The sequence below is a fragment of the Chiloscyllium punctatum genome, chromosome 13 (genome assembly GCF_047496795.1).
Source record: "Chiloscyllium punctatum isolate Juve2018m chromosome 13, sChiPun1.3, whole genome shotgun sequence".
Lineage (NCBI taxonomy): Eukaryota > Metazoa > Chordata > Chondrichthyes > Orectolobiformes > Hemiscylliidae > Chiloscyllium > Chiloscyllium punctatum.
The window spans coordinates 89,044,306-89,063,916 of NC_092751.1; the positions used below are offsets into that span (position 1 = coordinate 89,044,306).

At 42.5% G+C, this 19,611-nt stretch overlaps 1 protein-coding gene across 7 annotated transcripts in view; it reads right to left on the reverse strand.

Moving 5' to 3' along the window:
* The window catches only part of ptpn20 (protein tyrosine phosphatase non-receptor type 20), a 436,259-nt gene that overhangs the window by 15,647 nt on the left and 401,001 nt on the right, over positions 1-19,611 (reverse strand). For 6 of the 7 annotated variants that reach the window (XM_072583170.1, XM_072583173.1, XM_072583172.1 and 3 more), the window contains 3 exons: positions 17,986-18,076; positions 11,042-11,373; positions 9,122-9,337 (listed from right to left, as the gene is read on the reverse strand). In XM_072583170.1, coding sequence (XP_072439271.1) covers positions 9,122-9,337; positions 11,042-11,373; positions 17,986-18,076 — 639 coding nt within the window. The remainder of the gene's footprint in view (positions 1-9,121; positions 9,338-11,041; positions 11,374-17,985; positions 18,077-19,611) is intronic. The other variant, XM_072583174.1, reaches the window with a different exon arrangement.

The window sequence follows — 19,611 nt, forward strand, 5'->3', positions numbered from 1 at the left end:
CAATCATCTGGGAATTTCCCTGACTCCAGTGATTTTTGGAAGATTACAACCAAAGCCTCTGCTATTTCTTCAGCCACCTCCCTCAGAACTCTAGGATGTCGTCCATCCGGGTCAGGAGATTTATCAATTTTTAGACCTTTTAGCTCATCAAGTACTTTCTCTTTTGTAATGGCCACCATACTCAACTCTGCCCCTTGACTTTCCTTAATTGTTGGGATATTACTCATGCCTTCCACTGTGAAGACTGACACAAAGTATTTATTAAGTTCTTCAGTTATTTCCTTATCTCCCATTACTAACCTTCCTGCAGCAACATGGAGTGGCCCAATCTCTACTTTTAACTCTTGTCTGTTTCTTATGGATTGAAAGAAACTTTTACTATCATTTCTAATATTACTGGCTAGCTTACCTTGATATTTGATCCTTTCCTTCCTTACTTCTCCCTAGACTCCATTGGAATTCTATTTAGGCATCCAAGAGAGATTGTAAGAGAACCTTTGTGATTCTGACATTAGGGCTGAATTTTGCTGATGGCTCATTCCTGATTATCAGAAGGTGAGGTGTAATTATTTGGGAGAGACAGAGTGTCTGAGGATTCTTGCTGATTCCCTGGTTGAGTGGGTGATCAAATCTGGCTGCCTTTTGCAATGTTGGGTTGAGAAAGTGTATAAAATATGAGCAGGTAGGGAAAGAGTTATGTTTAGGGTTGCTTGACAAAGGCTCAGATAGCATGACTTTTACCAGATAAGAACTTGCAGTAAACAATGAGGTGCTGGAGGTGAGGTAATGGTTTAACGAGGTAAAGAACATCCATTGTGTAATGCCGGTTAATGAGGTAAAGAACACCCATTGTGTAATGCCAGATGGCTCGATCTTTGCTGTTGATGCTGGCTGATTGTAACGGCCACCACTGCTCCTGTAAGTGACTATATAGATTAGATTCCCTACAGTGTGGAAACAGGCCCTTCAGCCCAACAAGTGCACACCGACACTCTGAAGAGCAACTCACCCAGACCCATTCCCCTACATTTACCCCTTCACTTAACACTATGTGCAATTTAGCATGGCCAACTCACCTAACCTGCACATTTTTGAACTGTGGGAGGAAACCGGAGTACCCGGAGGAAACCCATGCGGACACTGGGAGAATGTACAAGCTTCACACAGACTTGAACCCGGGTCTCTAGCTAACCACTGTGCCACCGTGCCGCCCCTTAAGCAATATAATTGCTTAAGAATCTGCTGTTCGAGAGGAGACCAAGAACTCATGTCTTTGTGTACATGGGTGATTGCTCTCCCTCCATGGCTTGGAATAAAGATAAAGAAGTTAGAGCCATACTGTGTCTCTGAGTGTTTGCTTCGACTGATGCGGGGATATGGAAACGGGACGACAATATAGTGTGCCAGGGAGGAGTCCAAACAAATAATTACCATTGGACGGTGTCAGTGATCGCTCAGAACACTGGTATCTCGAGATGGATGGGCCCACCAGGTGAGATATTAAACTCTGGTCCTTCTCGGTATTCCTGTGTCTCGGAAATAGTCCCCTCGTTCAATCGCTTTGTATTCTATCGACTCCTCGAACAGTAATAAGTTCAGTCGAGAGGCACAGTTTCATAAACGCGCTGATAAACACAGGTTCGAGTCCCCTTGGCTTAATTGGGGTTCAAGTCCCCTGGGTTTTAATTGGGGTTAGAGTCTCCAGACATACAGAGTAAGAAAAGGTGTTTGAGTCCCCGTGAGAAGTGAGAAAGGGGTTAGAGTCTTTTGAAAAAAGGAGTTTAAAATTCTGCAGACATGAGGTTTGAGGCTCCATTAAAAAAAATGTTAGAAACCAAGAACTTCAAAGAAAAACATCTCAACAAAATTTGGTACGTAAAGCTGCCTTTATCCCTCACACCCACCCTTAAAAGTACTTTTAGGACAACACGGCGTCACCAGGTAAAGGGGAAGAAAGTGGAGCAGGTCCGCTTGGATCCTGGCAGTGAAGTGCGTTGACTGCCAGGGATGCATTGTCTGGGTTTTTGTTGTGAAAGTCTCAGTTTCTGGGCTGTGGGCTCTACTCGGTGAGTCTTTGTTCTGGGGGAAGGGGGTAGCATGGACTGCGGCGCTGTGTGGTCCACTGAGAGGGTTTTCTCCTTGTAATAAGTGTAATTTCGTTGAGAGGATGCAAAAAAAAAGAGAAATGCTGACATTAAGGTTGTACTAATACTTGGGTCGGAAAAGGCAGTTTCAATGTAAATTTTGCCATGCTGAGAATGTTTGATACTTAAATATTTTGGTTCAGTCAATCCTTTTTAGTGACTGTTTTACCTTGTTTGAATCAAGATCTCAATTCAGTGTGTTTTGTGGGCTCTGTAATCAGGCAGAATGTGTTTTTACATTGAAATTGTACAACACCATGTCCTTCTAGATTAGATTAGATTACTTACAGTGTGGAAACAGGCCCTTCGGCCTAACAAGTCCACACTGCCCCGCTGAAGCGCAACCCACCCATACCCCTACCCCTTAGCTACACTACGGACAATTTAGGATGGCCAATTCACCTGACCTGCACATCTTTGGATAGTGGGAGGAAACCGGAGCACCCGGAGGAAACCCACGCAGACACGGGGAGAATGTGCAAACTCCACACAGTCAGTCGCCTGAGGCTGGAATTGAACCCGGGTCTCTGGCGCTGTGAGGCAGCAGTGCTAACCACTGTGTCACCATGCCGCCCAAAATGATCAAACATGTAATCTTAAAACACATTGATTGAGGATCTTGAGCCCCTGATTTGTTTGAAATTCTACAATGCCTGTTTCAAAAAACAATTGTGTCAGTGGTCATGTTTTAACCAGAAGAGAATATTGTATTAAAATACCTTTGATATAAAAGAGACCTAAGGGGCAACTTTTTCACACAGAAGATGGTACGTGTATGGAATGAGCTGCCAGAGGATGTGGTGGAGGCTGGTACAATTGCAACATTTAAAAGGCATCTGGATGGGTAAATGAATAGGAAGGGTTTGGAGGGATATGGGCCAGGTACTGGCAGATGGGACTAGATTGGGTTGGGATATCTGGTCAACATGGACAGGTTGGACCGAAGGGTCTGTTTCCATACTGTACATCTCTATGACTATGACTATGCATCACTATTGAGCACCCAAAGAGGTGCTAGGCCCATTGAATAGGTTAATGAAGGGCCCAGTTCTTGCATTTGGGCTTTTCCATGTAATACATTGTTGCTAAGGGGAGCAAGTACTTATTAAGTTGGATTGCAGTGCGGCCTAATGAAAGTTTTAGCAACTCAGTCATCATTCCTTCCCATTCTTTTCTCCCTCATGGATGTACAGCATCTAAAAGCCTCAAGTCCAACCATTTCAACCACGCCATACAGTAGTGAGTTCCACATTCAACCACTCTGCAGTAAAGCAAACTTCTCCTGGGCTCCTTACTGGATTTATTGGTGACTACCTGGTATTTATTGCTTCTGGTTTTTGGATTGTTATGTGCCTCATTGAGTTACAGCCCCCACAGAATACTCTGGTTTAGTCCATTAGCAGTTTACATTGTTAAGGGAGTGCTGACATGCTGCTAGATATTGTTCTCAAAGAGGAACCTGTTTATTCCAATGTAGGTTACTTTCCAATTGTTTTCCAAGGTGTACATCTGAGATGGAGCTCTTTTATAGATTACCAGGCTCTGATCATATTGTTACATTAGATAAGGACTGATCCAACCTCTTCATGAGTTCATGTCCATGTGCTCTTAAGACTATTATAAGACTATTAGAGTATTATAAGGCTACCCATTCTGGGCTGCTCATCCTCACTGATGTATAGCTCCACGATATCTTTGTAAGGTTGATCCAGGACCCTGAAGTCCTTACACAGCAGATTTCGTTAGCGAGAAAAACGCTAGCTCATTCAGTCTTTCCTGACAGTTATTACCTGTCACTTAGAGTCATACAGCATGGAAACAGCCCCTATGACCCAATCAATCCATGCCGACCAGGTTCCCCAAAGTGAACTAGCCCCATTTGCCTGCATTTTGCCCATATCCTATTAAAGCTTTCCCATCCACGTACCTGTCCAAGTGTCTTTTAAATGTTATAATTCTACCCACTTCAAACACTTCTTCTGGCAGCTCATTCCATACACACACCACCCTCTGAGTGAAATGGTTGCCCCTTGGGTCCTTGTCATATCTTTCTCCTCTCACCCTCTAGTTATGGACACCCTTACCCTGGGGAAAAGTCCCTGGCTATTCACCTTTTCTATGTCCCTCATGATTTTATAAACCTCTATAAGGTCACCCCTCAGCCTCCCACGCTTCAGGGAAAAACAGCTCCAGCCTCTCCTATAACTCAAACCTTCCAGTCTCAGTAACATCCTTGTAAGCTTTTCTTTGCACCCTGTTTAATAGCAACCTTCCTGTAGCAGGGTGACCAGAATTGTATGCAGTACTCCAAATGTTACCTTATTAATCTTTTGCACAGCTGTGACATGATGTCCAACTACCCATGCCATAATTGTGAGTTCCTCTTGAACTTTCTCCAGGACCTCTCTACCCCCTAGTTTAACACTAGCACACTGGGTAGCTGCCAAATATTGCTTGCACTGACTGTTTGCCCTCTCTCTTCTCAGCCCTTCCCTTCCCAGAACTCTATTTGAGCACCACTTTTAGGTGACGGGCAGGCTCTTGCGTTCCAGTTGCGTCACACATTTCGTGTTTGGTTCACATGCCAGCTACTGGACAATAGCTCCCTCTTGCTAACCTGCGGCATTCTGGACAACTACTGTGGGTGCTGCCTGGCAGGTTCTTAACAAGGGAGCAACTCAGAGAAGGTACTCTGGGCTGATTCCTGGGATGAAGGGGTTGTCTTATGAGGAAAGTTTAAAGGAAATTTGTCCTTTACTCATAGGAGTTTAGAAGAATTGACCTCATTGAAACAGGCAAGACTCTAAAAATGTTTCAAAGGTCAGATTGTGAGAGAATTTGTTCTCTGGTGGGGGCAAGTGAATTGAAGGGGCATTATTTTTAATAATGGGCCTTCCGTTTAACACAGAGATGAGAAGAAATTTCTCTCAGAAGCTCTTTGGGATGATGTTGCACAATTTAGCAGTGGAGGCTGGGTTATTGAATAGAGCTGCGTTAGACAGTTGGGGAGCTAAGGGTTTTGAGGCTTATAAGAAAGTGACGTTAAGGGCACAGTCAGTCAGAGCACTATCTTGTTGAATGGCAGAGCAGGCTCCAGAAGCTGAATGACCTGCTTGCATCTCCTGCGTTCCCCTCGGTCTCTAATGGGGAATTGGATCTCCGAATGGCCCAGCTCTGATCCAAAACTCAGCTGTTCCATCCCAACTACAAACCACTGCCGAACATCGCAATGTGAATAAGCAGCAATTTGTGAGCTCTTGAAACACCTAGTCATCTGTGTAAATCAAATCGGGTAACTTCAAGCCAGTATACACTATACAGAGCAGTACTCCAATTGCCATTCAACCAGTGAAACCACTGAAACTATTAAAGGGTATGATAATGGTAGATAGTGGAATGCAGTACAGATACTTAACAGGTTCATTGTAAAAAGCATTCAACTTATTTACTTAGCCATAGATGTAGTGTTTGCTGGCTAGGCCAGCATTTATTACCCATCCCTAATTGCCCTTGAGATGGTGTTGTATGTTGAATTGCTGCAGTCCATGTGGTGTAAGGCCACTCATAATATCGTTAGGAAGGAGGTCCCAGCATTTTGGCACCATGACAGTGAAGGAACAGGGATATATTTCCGAGTCAGGATGGTGTGCAACTTCTCATTTTCTTGATGACGATAATTTTCCTATTTTAAACGTCCTACCCAATCTTGAAATTTTTGTTTTCAATCTTATCTTTCAGCCTCACTGTTACTATTTTAACATTCATCTTCCACTTTATTATCCCTTGTCCCCATTCTTCAACAAGTACAATCTTTAATATCATTCAATTCGTCAAATGCCATCTCAATAAAACAACTTCTTTTTACTCAGGCAACAAACCACCTGACTGCTCTCCCAAAATCCTTATCCTAATTATGGCTTCTCCATCCCATTATTGCTGAAACTTCAACTTGCTCTTCACATTTCATTGATCAAAATGGTTCTGAAATTATGCCATTGTCTCACTGTCACCTGGCTTTAAGTAAGGGGCCCTCTTGTCAAAGGTTATTCCTTGATTTTCAAACAATTTTCCAAAATTTTCCTTTTAATGATTGACTGATCCCAATCCTCTATTGGCATATTACAGCACAGAAGTAGGTCATTCAGATTAATCTGCTCATACTTCACCTCCTCTAACCGAGACAATCTTTTGAACAAATCCCATTCCCCCTTCATGCTTGTTGATAGCTTCCCAAGATCAACTGATTTTTGTTGGGAAGGACATGAAGAGATATCAAGCACCAATGTTGTTCACTTTACTGTCGCAGTGAATGCCATGTTTTGCTACTGTTACATCAGGCGATGGAGCTCACTCTAATTACTGGAACTTTTAGTACATTTACTGCACTCAAAAGAAAAGGTATTTGCCTCTTAGAGTCATAGAGTTGTACAGCAGGGAAACAGGTTCTTTGGTCCAATTTGTCAATGCCGACCAGATATCATAAATTAATCTAGTCCCATTTGTCAGCAGTTGGCCCATATCCCTCTAAACCCTTCCTATTCACATATTCATCCAGATGCCTTTTAAATGTTGTTTTTGTACCAGCCTCCGCCACTTCCTCTGGCAGCTCATTTTAAACATGCACCACCTTCTAAGTGAAAAAGTTGTCCCTTAGGTCCCCTTTAATTTTTAGAATTTAGAATTCTTTCCTCTCTCACCTTAAACCTATGCCCTCTAGGTTTGGACTCCTATATCCTGGGGAAATCTCTCATGATTTTATAAACCTCTATAAGGTCATCCCTCAGCCCCCCGACACTCCATGGAAAACAGCCTCAGCCTATTCAGCCTCTCCCAATAGCTCCATACCTCCAACCATGGCAACATGCACATAAATATTTTCTGAACCCTTTCAAGTTTCATAACATCTTTCACAACAGCAGGGAGACCAGAACTGAATGCAGTATTCCAAAAGTGGCCTAACCAATGTCCTATACAGTCGCAACATGATCTCCTAATTTGGTTTTCTATTTTTAAGCACCTTTTATAGCCCATGTAGGTTTTGGGTCAGTGTGAATGTGTAGACTTTGTGGTTCTGTGTATTTGTTTTCATGATGTGCTTAGTGAGGGGATGAATCAGGATGTATGAACTCACTGTCATCCATGCCTTTATCATTATCAATTTTAAAACAATAATGCAAATAGTTAACTTGCTAAAACGGTGTGTTAAAATTCAGAGGACTTGCCACTCTAATAGTTCATCACCGTATTTATTATTCTAGGAGCATGATGAACAGAAGCAGGCCATTCAGCCCTTCTAGCCTATTCTTCCATTCAGTTAGACCATGGCCAATCTGTACATCAGCTCCATTTGTATGCCTTTGCTCCATTGCAGGATGTTGGCTTTGCTGGTTTGGTCAGCATTATTTGGCCATCCCTAATTGCTCTTCTGTAGGTACACACAAAATAGGCTGGGGTTGTTTTCCCTGGAACGTTGGAGGCTGAGGGGTGACCTTATAGAGGTTTACAAAATTATGAGGGGCGTGGATACGATAAGTAGACAAAATCTTTTCCCTGGGGTCGGGGAGTCCATAACTAGAGGGCCATAGGTTTAGGGTGAGAGGGGAAAGGTAGAAAAGAGTGAATACTCAAGGTCTTTTGTCCAGGGTAAGGGAGTCCAAAACGAGAGGGCATAGGTTTAAGGTGAAAGGGGAATGACTTTAAAAGAATGACTTATAGGTTACCCTAAGGGGCGACCTTTTCATACAGAGGGTGGTATGGGTGTATGGAATGAGCTGCTAGAGGAGCTGGTACAATTGCAACACAGAGGACGACAAACTTGTGGAATCTTAAAAGGCATGGATATGAATAGGAAGGGTGTAGAGCTAAATGCTGGCAAATGGAACCAGATTAATTTCGGACAACTGGTTGGCATGGACAAGTTGAGCCGAAGGAGTTGTTTCCATGCTGTAACTCTGTGATAGTCATGACGTGGAGGACTGGGGTGGACAAAGTCAAAAATCACACGACACCTGGTTATAGTCCAACAAGTTTATTTGAAATCACAAACGTTTTGAGCAATGCTCCTTCATCAGGTACCAGCATCAGTCCGAAAGCTTGTAATTTTAAATAAACCTGTTGGACTATAACCTGGTGTCAGTTGATTTTTGTCTATGAGCTGGTGCAGGTAAACCCATAGTGCTGTTAGAAAGGGATTTTCAGCATTTTGACTCAGTAACAGTGAAAGTACAGCAATATATTTTGAACTGTGTGTGGTGTGAAGGTGAACTTGCAGATGTTGATGTTCTTTGTATCTGCTGCCCTTCTCCTTCTCATTGGTAAAGATCATCATCTCACTTTGTAAACCTCCAACTGATTCCAGACTCTGGAGAGAGTTCTAGATTTCAGCTGGGTTTAATAAATGCCAGGAAAATTTAAAAAATACTTGTCCTCACCAGCAAAGAGTCTGGGGAACTGACACTGTTTGAGAGAGGTGGGAGATGTGAGCTCAAATCCCGCACCTAGACTGATGTTCGCATCCAGAGATTCCCCAAGATTCAGGCAGGTGTTATTGAGTGAGGAGAAATGAGCCAGGAATGGTTGGGAAGAAATTCTTATGGAAAGCTACAAGAAACCAGCGAATTGTTTGAACAAGCTTGGTTCTCAACAAGATCGTAAAACAACGAACTGCAGATGCTGAAGATCTGAAACAAAACAGAAATAACTGGAGGCACTCAGCATGTCTGGCAGCATCTGTGGAGAGAAAGCAGATTTAATGTTAACCAAGGGTTCAACTCTGAAAAAGTGTCACTGCGCTTGAAAGGTTAACTCTGCTTTCTCTCCACAGATGCTGCCTGTCTCCAGCTTTCTCTTTTGTGGTTATCAACAGGTGTTGGACTGTGCATCCTTGAATCACAGGAGTAGCATAAGGACAATAAATTGTAGGTGAAAGCATCTCAGACATACAAAAAAAACTTCAGAAGAACATTTCTTTCACTTACGCTGAGTTCTTTGTTAATCAGGCTCAACAGTACATCGGTGCAGATTAGGACCCCACTCCTCCCGATCCCAGCACTGCAATGGACAACAGTCGGTCCCTGATGATGCACTTCCCTCATACAGAGAATGAACCGCACAAGCTGCTCTGACGAGTTCGGTGTTCCGTGATCAGGCCAAGTAACAAATTGGAGATGTTTCACATAATGTACTTCTCCGGTCTGAAATTGGTGAAGACGCAGAAATCAAACCATTGCCATATCTATTCGACGTCACTGCAGAATGCTCATTCCTTTCCTTCTACCTTTATCTTACACCAGCACACTCCCAACTACCTCCATGATTCATCGAAATACCCTTCTTGATGGTAAGTCAGGAATAGGAGTAGGCCATTCAGCCCTTCCACCCTGTTGTGCTACTGAATGAGATCATGGCTGATCCTTTATTTCAACGCCATACTCCTGCTCTCTCTCTTTCAAACCTACTTGACACCTTTAACCTCTAGAAATATATTTATTTTTAAAATATATTCAGTGATTTGGCCTCCGAATATAGTAGAAAATTCTATAGGTTCGTCATTGTCTGTGTTAAGAAATTTATTGTCATCTTAGTGAGTTATCCTCATTCTTGAGACCATTGTCCTTTGTTCTGGACCCCTAGACAACGGGAGCATCATTCCTACATCCAGTCTGTCCAGCCCAGTCAGATTTTATATGTTGCAATGAGATCCCCTGTCATTCTCCTAAACTCCAGTGAATACAGACCCAGTCAACTCAAACTCTTCTCATACAACAGATCTGTCACTCCAGGAGCCATGACTGCACTCCGTCTGCAGCAAGTATAACTTGCGGTGGGTCAGGAGACCAAAATGACACACAATATTCGAGGTGTGACCTTGCCAAGGCCCACAAAGTGAGATGAGGAGGATCTCCTATCTATAACTCAGCTCTCCCAATTCCAGATGGACCTAATAAAATCGGTTTCTTTGTGTACTGTACAATCTTACAGCTCAAGAGGCCATTCCATCCATTATTCCTGTGCTGGCTCTCTGTACTCTTTCCACATAGCCTCATAAAGTTCACAACTTCCCCTTTTGAAACATTACTGTCAAATTTGCTTCCCAAATCAAAACTTACATGTGTTTAAGAAAAAGTTTTTTTTTAACCTAGACTCTGGTTCTACGCCCTGCAGCCTGAAACTGTTTCCTCTCCTGGCCAATCTCTGTCACGAGAAACATTTCCTTTTGCAGACAATCTTCACGAAACTGACCATGGTTTCGAACCCCCGTATCCAATATCCTCTTCAGTTTTCCTGTCAAGATGATCCACCAACCAGCTGGCAAACAAGAACAGGGAAAGCCGAGCGCAACTATACCGGAATCACACCTTGAACCCCACATGGACTTAATCGGTTTAAGATGAAACAAAAAAACTCGAAAGATCGGCGGATACTGGAAAGCAGAAACAGAAACAGAAATTGCTGGAAAAACTTAGCAGGTCTAGCAGCACCTGTGGAAAGAAAGCGGAAAGTTGATGGTGGTGCTAGCAATTTCTGTTAAAATGAAATATCTTCAATTCATAGAATCCCTACAGTGTGGATGCAGGTTATTCAGCCCATCAAGGCCACATCAATCCCCCTCCCAGTATTTTCCACAGCTTACCCACCTAGCCTGCATATCCCTGGACACTATGGGCAAGTTAGCATGGCCAATCCACCCTAATCTTTGGCCTGTGAGAGAACCCACACAGACATGGGTAGAATGTGCAAACTCCGCACAGTTGCCTGAGGCTGGAATCAAACCCAGGTCCTTAGTGCTTTGAGGCAGCAGTGCTGACCACTGAGCCACCAGTGCAACCAACTAGAATGTCAATCTATGGAAGAAAAGAAATATGATCTGTAACTATTATGATTTTTGTTTTCTTTACCTCACTGTCTGTCATCTTCATGGCGTTTATTTCAAAGGAATCCAGGATTTGTTGATTTTCCAGGATGAGTTGATACTTGTTCACTCTCATTGGTTTATACATTTTGTCAGGCCAGTATCTGTGACACTTGACCTTTCCCCGCTCGTGTTCACGGGTCATCATCGCGATGATGCCAGCTTTGTTTTCCCAGATCATTTGCCAGAAGTCGTTTGTGGTGCCTGGCAATGGTCCCTGGCAGGCGATGTACACATACTCCTCAGAGCCAATTGGCATCCTAATGTAACTTGCATTGATGTAGCCGTGGACCCCGACTCGAACTCGGGTTTTATCATCTGAGGTGTCGAAAAACAAATGTGTTTTTGCGATGGCTCAACTCATGAGTGTTGCAGAGCATTACACAAAAATACAACACAGTCATTCAATTCAACAGCTCCATGCTCTTCATCTCATGCCATCATCATATCCAGCTATTGTTTTCTCTAAGACCATAAGACATAGGGGCAGAGGTTAAGCCATTCAACCCATCGAGTCTGCTCTGCTATTCAATCATGGCTGATACATTTCTCAACCCCATTCTCCTACTTTCTCCCTGTAACCCTTCATCCCCTTGATACTCAAGAACCTATGTATCTCCGTCTTAAATATATTCAATGAACTGGCCTCCACAACCTTCTGTGGCAATGAATTCCATAGATTCACCACTCTCTGACTGAAGAAGTTTCTCCTTATCTCCATTCTAAAAGGTCTCCCCTTTACTCTAAGGCTCTGCCCTCAGGTCCTAGTCTCTCCTACCAATGGAAACATCTTCCCAACATCTACTCTGTCCAGGCCATTCAGTATTCTGTATGTATCAATTAGATTCCCCCCTTCATCCTTCTAGATTCCACTGAATATAAACCCAGAGTTCTCAAACATTCCTCATATGTTAAGCTTTTCATTCCTGGGACCATTCTCGTGAACCTCTTCTGTACCCGCTCCAGGGCCAGTACATCCTTCCTGAGATATGGGGTGCAAAAATGCACACAATACTCCAAATGTGATCTGATCAGAGCCTTACAGAACCTCAGAAGTACATCCCTGCTTTTTTATTCTCTCTCTCACACTTAACTGGTTCTCTTTAAATGCATTTATGTTATTTGCCTCAATTGTTTATTTTGGAAATGAGTACAGTATTAACCACTCTCTCAGTAAAGATGTTTCTTCTGAATTCCTTATCGGTATTATTGCTGACTACCTTAAACTTAAGATCTTTAGTTTGATCTCCTTCATAAATGGAAATGTACACTCAATGACTGCCCTATTCTGGGTAATCCAAGATGGAGGATGGGAAAAATTTCTGGCTGTAAGAGCTGCTCCTGTTTTGAGGTATTTTAGGTGTTGGAGGTGATTTTCTCAAATTCCAGGAGCAGCAATTACTGTTTTATATGCTGTTGGATTGTCTTGGAACTTTGGTAAAAAAAAAAGTCAAAACAAGAGCAGTTTTAAAAGGGAGAAGAACAGACAAAGGAAGCACATGGTGAGGTCAGTGCAGGAGACAGACAAAGAAAGAAACTGACACCAGAGTGAACCTGCACAGTTAATGCCTTTGCTGTTTAAATTCAAGTACCGCTGAACATCGGAGTGCGTCTGGGAAAATTAACAAACAGTGAAATGCACAACTGATCTTGGAGGAACCTGTTTGGGCGAAGTTCACAACACAGAATCAGATAAATTAATTGTTTTAAGTGGCCTACAGAAAGTCTGCAGTAATGAGTAGAATGGGGTCTTTCTTGATTAAATGTTTTTTGATAGAAGTCTCTTGATTAAACTTAAAACATAAGCCGTAACTATTAATCTAACCTGAGGCAGTATTTTGTAGAGAAATAAGACGGTGTTATTTTCTGGGTCTGTAGATTGTGAAGGAGCAAAAATGGTCTTTGCAATGATATGTGCTTCTTGTCAGATGTGGGAGTTTAAAGAGAGTTTAAGGGTTACTGCGGATTATATCTGCCATAAATGCTGTTGGATGTGAATCTTATCAGAACGAATGGATCAGTTGGAGAGACAGAAGCAATGAGGAATTTGCAACAGCAACAGTATATTATGGATGGCAGTTATAGGAAGGGGGGGAAGTCTCAGATACAGTCACATGGTTGGGTTAACTCCAGGAAAGGTAACAGAGGTAGGCACCTAGTGCAGGTGTGTTCTGTGGCTATATCCATTTCAAACAAATATGCTGTTTTGGAAAATGTAGGGGGTGATGGATTCTTAGGGGAATGTAACACGAACAGCCAAGTTTCTGGTATTGAGACTGGCTCTCAAAGAAACCTAAGGGGCAATTTTTCACACAGAGGGAGTGTATGGAATGAGCTACCAGAGGAAGTGGTGGAGGCTGGTACAAATGCAATATTTAAGAGGCATTTGGATGGGTATATGAATAGGAAGGGTTTGGAGGGATATGGGCCGGGTGCTGGCAGGTGGAACTAGATTTGGTTGGGATATCTGGTCGGCATGGACGAGTTGGACCGAAGGGTCTTTTTTCCATGCTGTACATCTCTATGACTATGACTCTATTGAACTTGTTCTTAATCTTCAAGACTATAATGAGGCTAACCCTTGGCCTTCTCTTGTGAAAAGAACCTCTGACATGTCCCATCCGTCCTGATAGGTTGCATTATTCTTTGAAGATTTTTCTATTCTTGATTATGTGGTTATCTCGGGAGGACTTGTGCTACTGTGAGGTAGTATTCCTACCTCTGAGCCAGAAGCTTCAGGTTTCAAGTCTCACTCCAGGACTGGATAGCGATAGGTTTGTTCATAAGGTGAACCAACAGGTTGGTCAGCAACCCATAATCCCTTTGGATAACACCTGTGGCAGACAGTAACTGTGGGAGAACTTTCCTGATTGTTTGGTGGCTGCAATACAACAGTCTCCTTGTAGCATCAATCCCTACAGTGTGGAAGCAGACAATGTGGCCTATCAAGTCCACACCCACCCTTCAAAGAGCATCCTATCCAGATCCACCCCATCCCCATAACTCCACATTTCCCATTTAGCACGCAAACTATAGGCAATTTAGCATGGCCATTCTGTCTAATTGTACATTTTTGGACTGTCGGCACAAACCTATAGGGAAGAATGTACAAACCCACACAGACAGTCACCCAAAGTTAGAATTGAACCCAGGTCCCTAGCACTGTGAGTCAGCAGTGCAAACGACTGAGCCACCATGCCACCTTTGTTAAAAGACTCCACAGGCAGGTCTTACCATGGACTGTACTCTTTGGCAAGTACTCTCCTCAATAGCAGGGACTACTAGAAAGAGTGTACAAAGTCCAGAACTATAGACTGTACTCTGAGTAACCTGTAAACCAAGTTATATATCCTCTCTGCTGTACATTCTAAATCCTCTGCAAGTGAGTTCCTGTACTTTGCTTGCTTTCCCATGAATCATCAACCTCTTGGAGAACTTGAGGATGAAGAGATCGTGCAGGACTGGAGCATAGAGGTTAGAGGTTGGAAATAATTCCGGATGGAATTGAAAAATGAGTTGTAAGTATAAAACTGAGTTGTTTGTAGACTGAACGACAATGTTGATCAATGTTGGGCATAGGGATGCTGGGTGAATGGATTTGGTGAGAGTTTGGGTTCATGCAGAAAATCTTGGCTTTGCTCAAGGTGACAGTCTCATGGCGCATTGTGTCACATAACAGAATGATGATGTATCAGATTAATTTAGGCTGTTAAGAAAGAGCTGTAAAAATCCATAAAGTAATGACTGGTACTGAATTTTGCAATTATATTTAAATTAAAATTTAACAGAATTTATTCCATTTCCTTCAGTTGTGCCTGCTTTCTCGTATTGCACAGGAATATAGGAAAGATCAAGGCCCCTAACCCTACCCCTAACTCTATCCCTCACCCTATCCCTAACCCTATCCCTAATCTTATCCCTAACCCGATCCTTAATCCTATCCTTAAACTTATCCTTAAACTTATCCCTAACCTTATCCCTATCCCTCACCCTATCCCTCACCCTATCCCTAAACCTATCCCTCACCCTATCCCTATCCTTAAAGCTATCCTTAAACCTATCCTTAACCCTATCCCTAACTCTATCCTTAACCCTATCCCTAACCCTATCCCTCACCCTATCCCTTACCCTATCCCTCACCCTATCCCTCACCCTATCCTTAATCCTATCCCTAACACTATCCCTAACCCTATCTCTAACCCTGTCCTTAACCCTGTCCTTAACCCTATCCTTAACCCTATCCTTAAACCCATCCCTAACCCTATCCCTAACTCTAACCCTAATCCTATCCTTAACCCTCTCCCTAACTCTATCCTTAACCCTATCCCTAACCCTATCCCTAACCCTATCCTTAAATCTATCCTTAAACCTATCCCTAACTCTATCCCTAACTCTATCCCTAACCCTATCCTTAACCCTATCCTTAACCCTATCCCTAACTCCATCCCTAACCCTATCCTTAGCCCTATCCTAAATCCCTAACTCTATCCCTAACTCTATCCTTAACCCTATCCCTAACTCTATCCCTAACCCTAGCTCTAACTCTATCCCTAACTCGATCTTCGACACGTATTAAATTCCAGCATACCCCAGAGGCCAATAATTGAACTTTGATGAACGTATTTTTATTCCTTCTCCTTTATAACTTCTGTCACTGATTTAGGCACAGCTTGTAAAACATCACTGTAAACTTACATGCGACAATAAATTGCTATTCTATTCCATTCTATTCTGATAGCACTTCTGGGTCATAGAAAAAAAATCAACCTCTCGCTCAATATCAAAGCCTTTTCTAGTTAGACCAGGAAGTGGTTTTCCTCCACCACATCAATTCAGACAGATTCTGGGGATCCTTACACTCAAAGGGAGTGATGGGAACAAACCTGTCATTCAGTGGCCAACATATGACATCCTGATTAGATCCATGAATAGATAGGGTACGGACTGTGTAGAGGTAAAAGGGCGTCATGCATTGGTGCAGGCTTGGTGGGCTGAAGGGCCTGTGCTGTACAGTTTCTTTGTTCTATGTTGTTCTTAATTTGTTCTCTCAGCATCAACTTCTAAAATTTAACAGAATTTATTACGTTGTGCCTGCTTTCTCGTATTGCACAGGAATATAGGAAAGATCAAGGCCCCTAACCCTACCCCCAACCCTATCCCTCACCCTATCCTTAAACCTATCCTTAAACGTATCCCCAACCCTATCCTTAAACTTATCCCTATCCCTAACCCTATCCCTCACCCTATCCCTCAATCGGCTCGTGTGAGATCCCTTGACAGCTGTGCAGCTGCCCAGCATAGAGGGGACATGGACGGTACAGGCCTCAATCATTGCTACTGAGGTGCGGACTCGATTTAGCTCCACATACAACAGGGGCCTTCATTCAACTGGCAAATACTTCACACTTTTGGAAGTTACAATGGATTGATTTTGCATTTTATACAAGAAATCTTTCGAGAACCTGACAAATCCATTTGAAATGTAAAATCAATGGGCATTCAGCATGACTTCTCAGACTTTTCACATGTCGTATAAAGTTAATGGTCAAATAATAATGTGATTTTCCTGAAGCCACTGAAATTGTAATTTTTTTCAATGCCTTTTCATTTGTGCAGCCTTGTCTTCCCAGTTTCCGCTGTGCATTAACTGTAAGCCATAGCCTTGCACAATGCTGCACTACTGGGCCTCATTGTAACCCAAGCTGAGAGTGAGTCTCCTGCAGTACTTCCATGTACTTTGAGAATTAGGGGCAGCACAGTGACTCTCAGTGGTTAGCACTGCTGCCTCACAACACCAGGGACTTGGGTTTGATTCCGCCCTTGGGTGACTGCCTGTGTCGATTTTGCACGTTCTCATCCCTGTCTGTGTGGATTTGCTCCAGCTTCCTCCCACACTCCAGAGATGTGCAGGTTGGGCTGTGTTAAATTACCCATAGTGTCCAGGGATGTGAAGGCTAGGTGGATTAGCCATGGCAAATGTAGGGTTATGCGGGGGTGTGGGTGGGATGCTGTTCAGGGGCTTAGTATGGAATCGATGGGCTGAATGGCCTGCTTGCTTGCTGTAGGGATTCTACATGGATATACATTTGATGAGGTGTTCCACACAGACTGCTAAGTAACAGCTGTCACTTTCCCAGTTTAATTCTGAATTTACATCTCCCAGTCCGCACCCTTTAATATTTGCTCTGTATCCCTCTTCCACTACATTTTGATATTCCTCAGTTTTTGAAAATTAAGAGAAAGCCAACAGGGAAAAAAGAAGTCTTGCATTTATACATCACCCTTCCTGTCTTCAGCATTGCACAGCTAGTTAACATGTCATCACTGCTGCAATGTAGGAAATACAGCAGCCAATTTGTGCACAGAAAGTTCCCACAAAACAGCAGTGAGATAGTGAGGCAGATAATTTGGTTTTGTGATGTTGGTTGAAAGAGAAAATTTGGACTGGAACTCCCTGGCTGCTTTTTACATGATTCAGTTGGGATCCTTCGCATCCAGTTGGGGTCCTGGTTCAACTCCGTCTCTGGATGACTCCAGTGCTCGAGTTGTGCGAATTTTACAGAGGACTTACCATCTCACACATTGACCTAACTGAAATAACTCTTCAGAGGCCAGCATCCCATCAACAATCACACTTCATTCACCTTTGACAACAGCACAGCCTCTCACTGAGTCAATACCTGGCATTCATCTGTTTATGTCAGACAGGGGTCCCTGATTGGACCAGATTAACAACCCCAATCAGGGAACTCATACTTTTATCAGGTCAGCTGGCTGACTTTGTGACAATCACTAAACTTAACCGTACTGATGGTTCGTCATTGGTATGAAAAAAACTAGCTGTAGATGCCAGTTGATTGGAAAAGAACAGCCATTATATAATAAGAATTCCTGGCTTGTGACACTGTTTGATTTGAAGAAATTACTTACAAGGCAGAATGTCTCTATATCTGTTTTTTTCTCTGTTTTCTGGACTTTTTCCCACTCTACAGTCATCAATCGGTTTCAGATGCTCCAGTGCCTTTAAGAGAAAGGAAAAGATGTGAGGGATGTAAGTCACAACAGCTCACTAAATGCTAAAGGGACATTTGCCAGGTTAATTTGACTAACAATGGTTTAATCACATTACTAGCTCTGTCAGTGAAATAACATAGTGGCTCCAATCTTTGCAGCCAACTGCAGAAGGATATGTATGACATTGAAGAAAGCTGCACACACAGATCTAGCAATTTCTATATTTCCTGACATCTGTTTGAATCTGTTGCTAAGTCAACATGATTACCAAGCAAGTCAGACAGCCAGTCCCATTCGAGTATTCTCACAGACAGTAAACTAGACAAGGCTAAGGGGCAGTACGGTCGTGCAGTGGTTAGCACTGCTGCCTCACAGCGCCAGAGACCTGGGATCAATTCCCACCTCAGGCAACTGTCTGTGTGGAGTTTGCACATTCTCCCTGTGTCTGTGTGAATGCCAGGTGCTCCGGTTTCCTCCCACAGTCCAAAGATGTGCAGGTTAGGTGAATTGGCCAGAGTAAATTGCCTGTAGTGTTAGTGAAGAGGTAAATGTAGGGGAATGGGTCTGGGTGTGTTGCTCTTCAGAGGGTGGACTTGTTGGGCCGAAGGGCCTATTTCCACACTGTAAGTAATCTAATAAAAAAAACTTTGAATTATCCAGCATTATTTCATAGACAATCTTCACTATTTATAAAGAGTGAAATAAGTGATTTGGATGTACATGCTGAATTATGTTAGAAACTGAAATAACAGCCTTTTAACAAAAATGTAATAGCTTGAAAATGAAATTATGTTTTAATCAACGTAGAAAAAAAGGATATAAAAATAATTTAATAGCAATGATTGTGAACTTAGGACAGAGCTAAAATCTAAATGAGAAAACAATTAAATTAACATGCTCTTCAGATGTTTCCAGTAAACCTTGGGCCACCCTATTAATGATGGAAATTTTAATTGAAAGTGCTCTGTACTATAAAACGTTATGGCGTCTCTATGAGACAAGAGACTCTGAAAAGGAAAAAAATAGCATGGTTTTTTTTTTCTGGTCTTCCTTTCTTTGATCAGGGTGACCAAAAAGCTGCTTTCACAACCACTCAAACCTGTCAATCAAAAATAGAGTTCAACAAATGTTAGAAGTAGATAATGGACAATATGTTAATATGACATGAACAGACCTATCACCTCAGTCAACCTCTACTGAGCAAATTAAATATGTCATTTCCAACTATGTTTTGAGAGCACATGTTATGCAATTAGCTTTTAAAATACTCTATTCCATTTAAAAAGTGTAGCAAATGTCTCCTTTTGTTGTGACATGTCACCAATATAGACCTTCACATCTCCATTTCAACCAATGTAAATCAAATTTGTTTGAAGAATAAAAGACAAAGGCTCTGCACTTTAATCTCAAGTACAGCAATATTGTAGATAGGAGGAATGATTGGACAGGCTAGGGTAGTTTCTTCAAATTTAGAGACTGGGGGGAGAACTTTAATCCAAAGGACAGCAACATTGTAGACAGGAGGAATGACTGGATACGCTA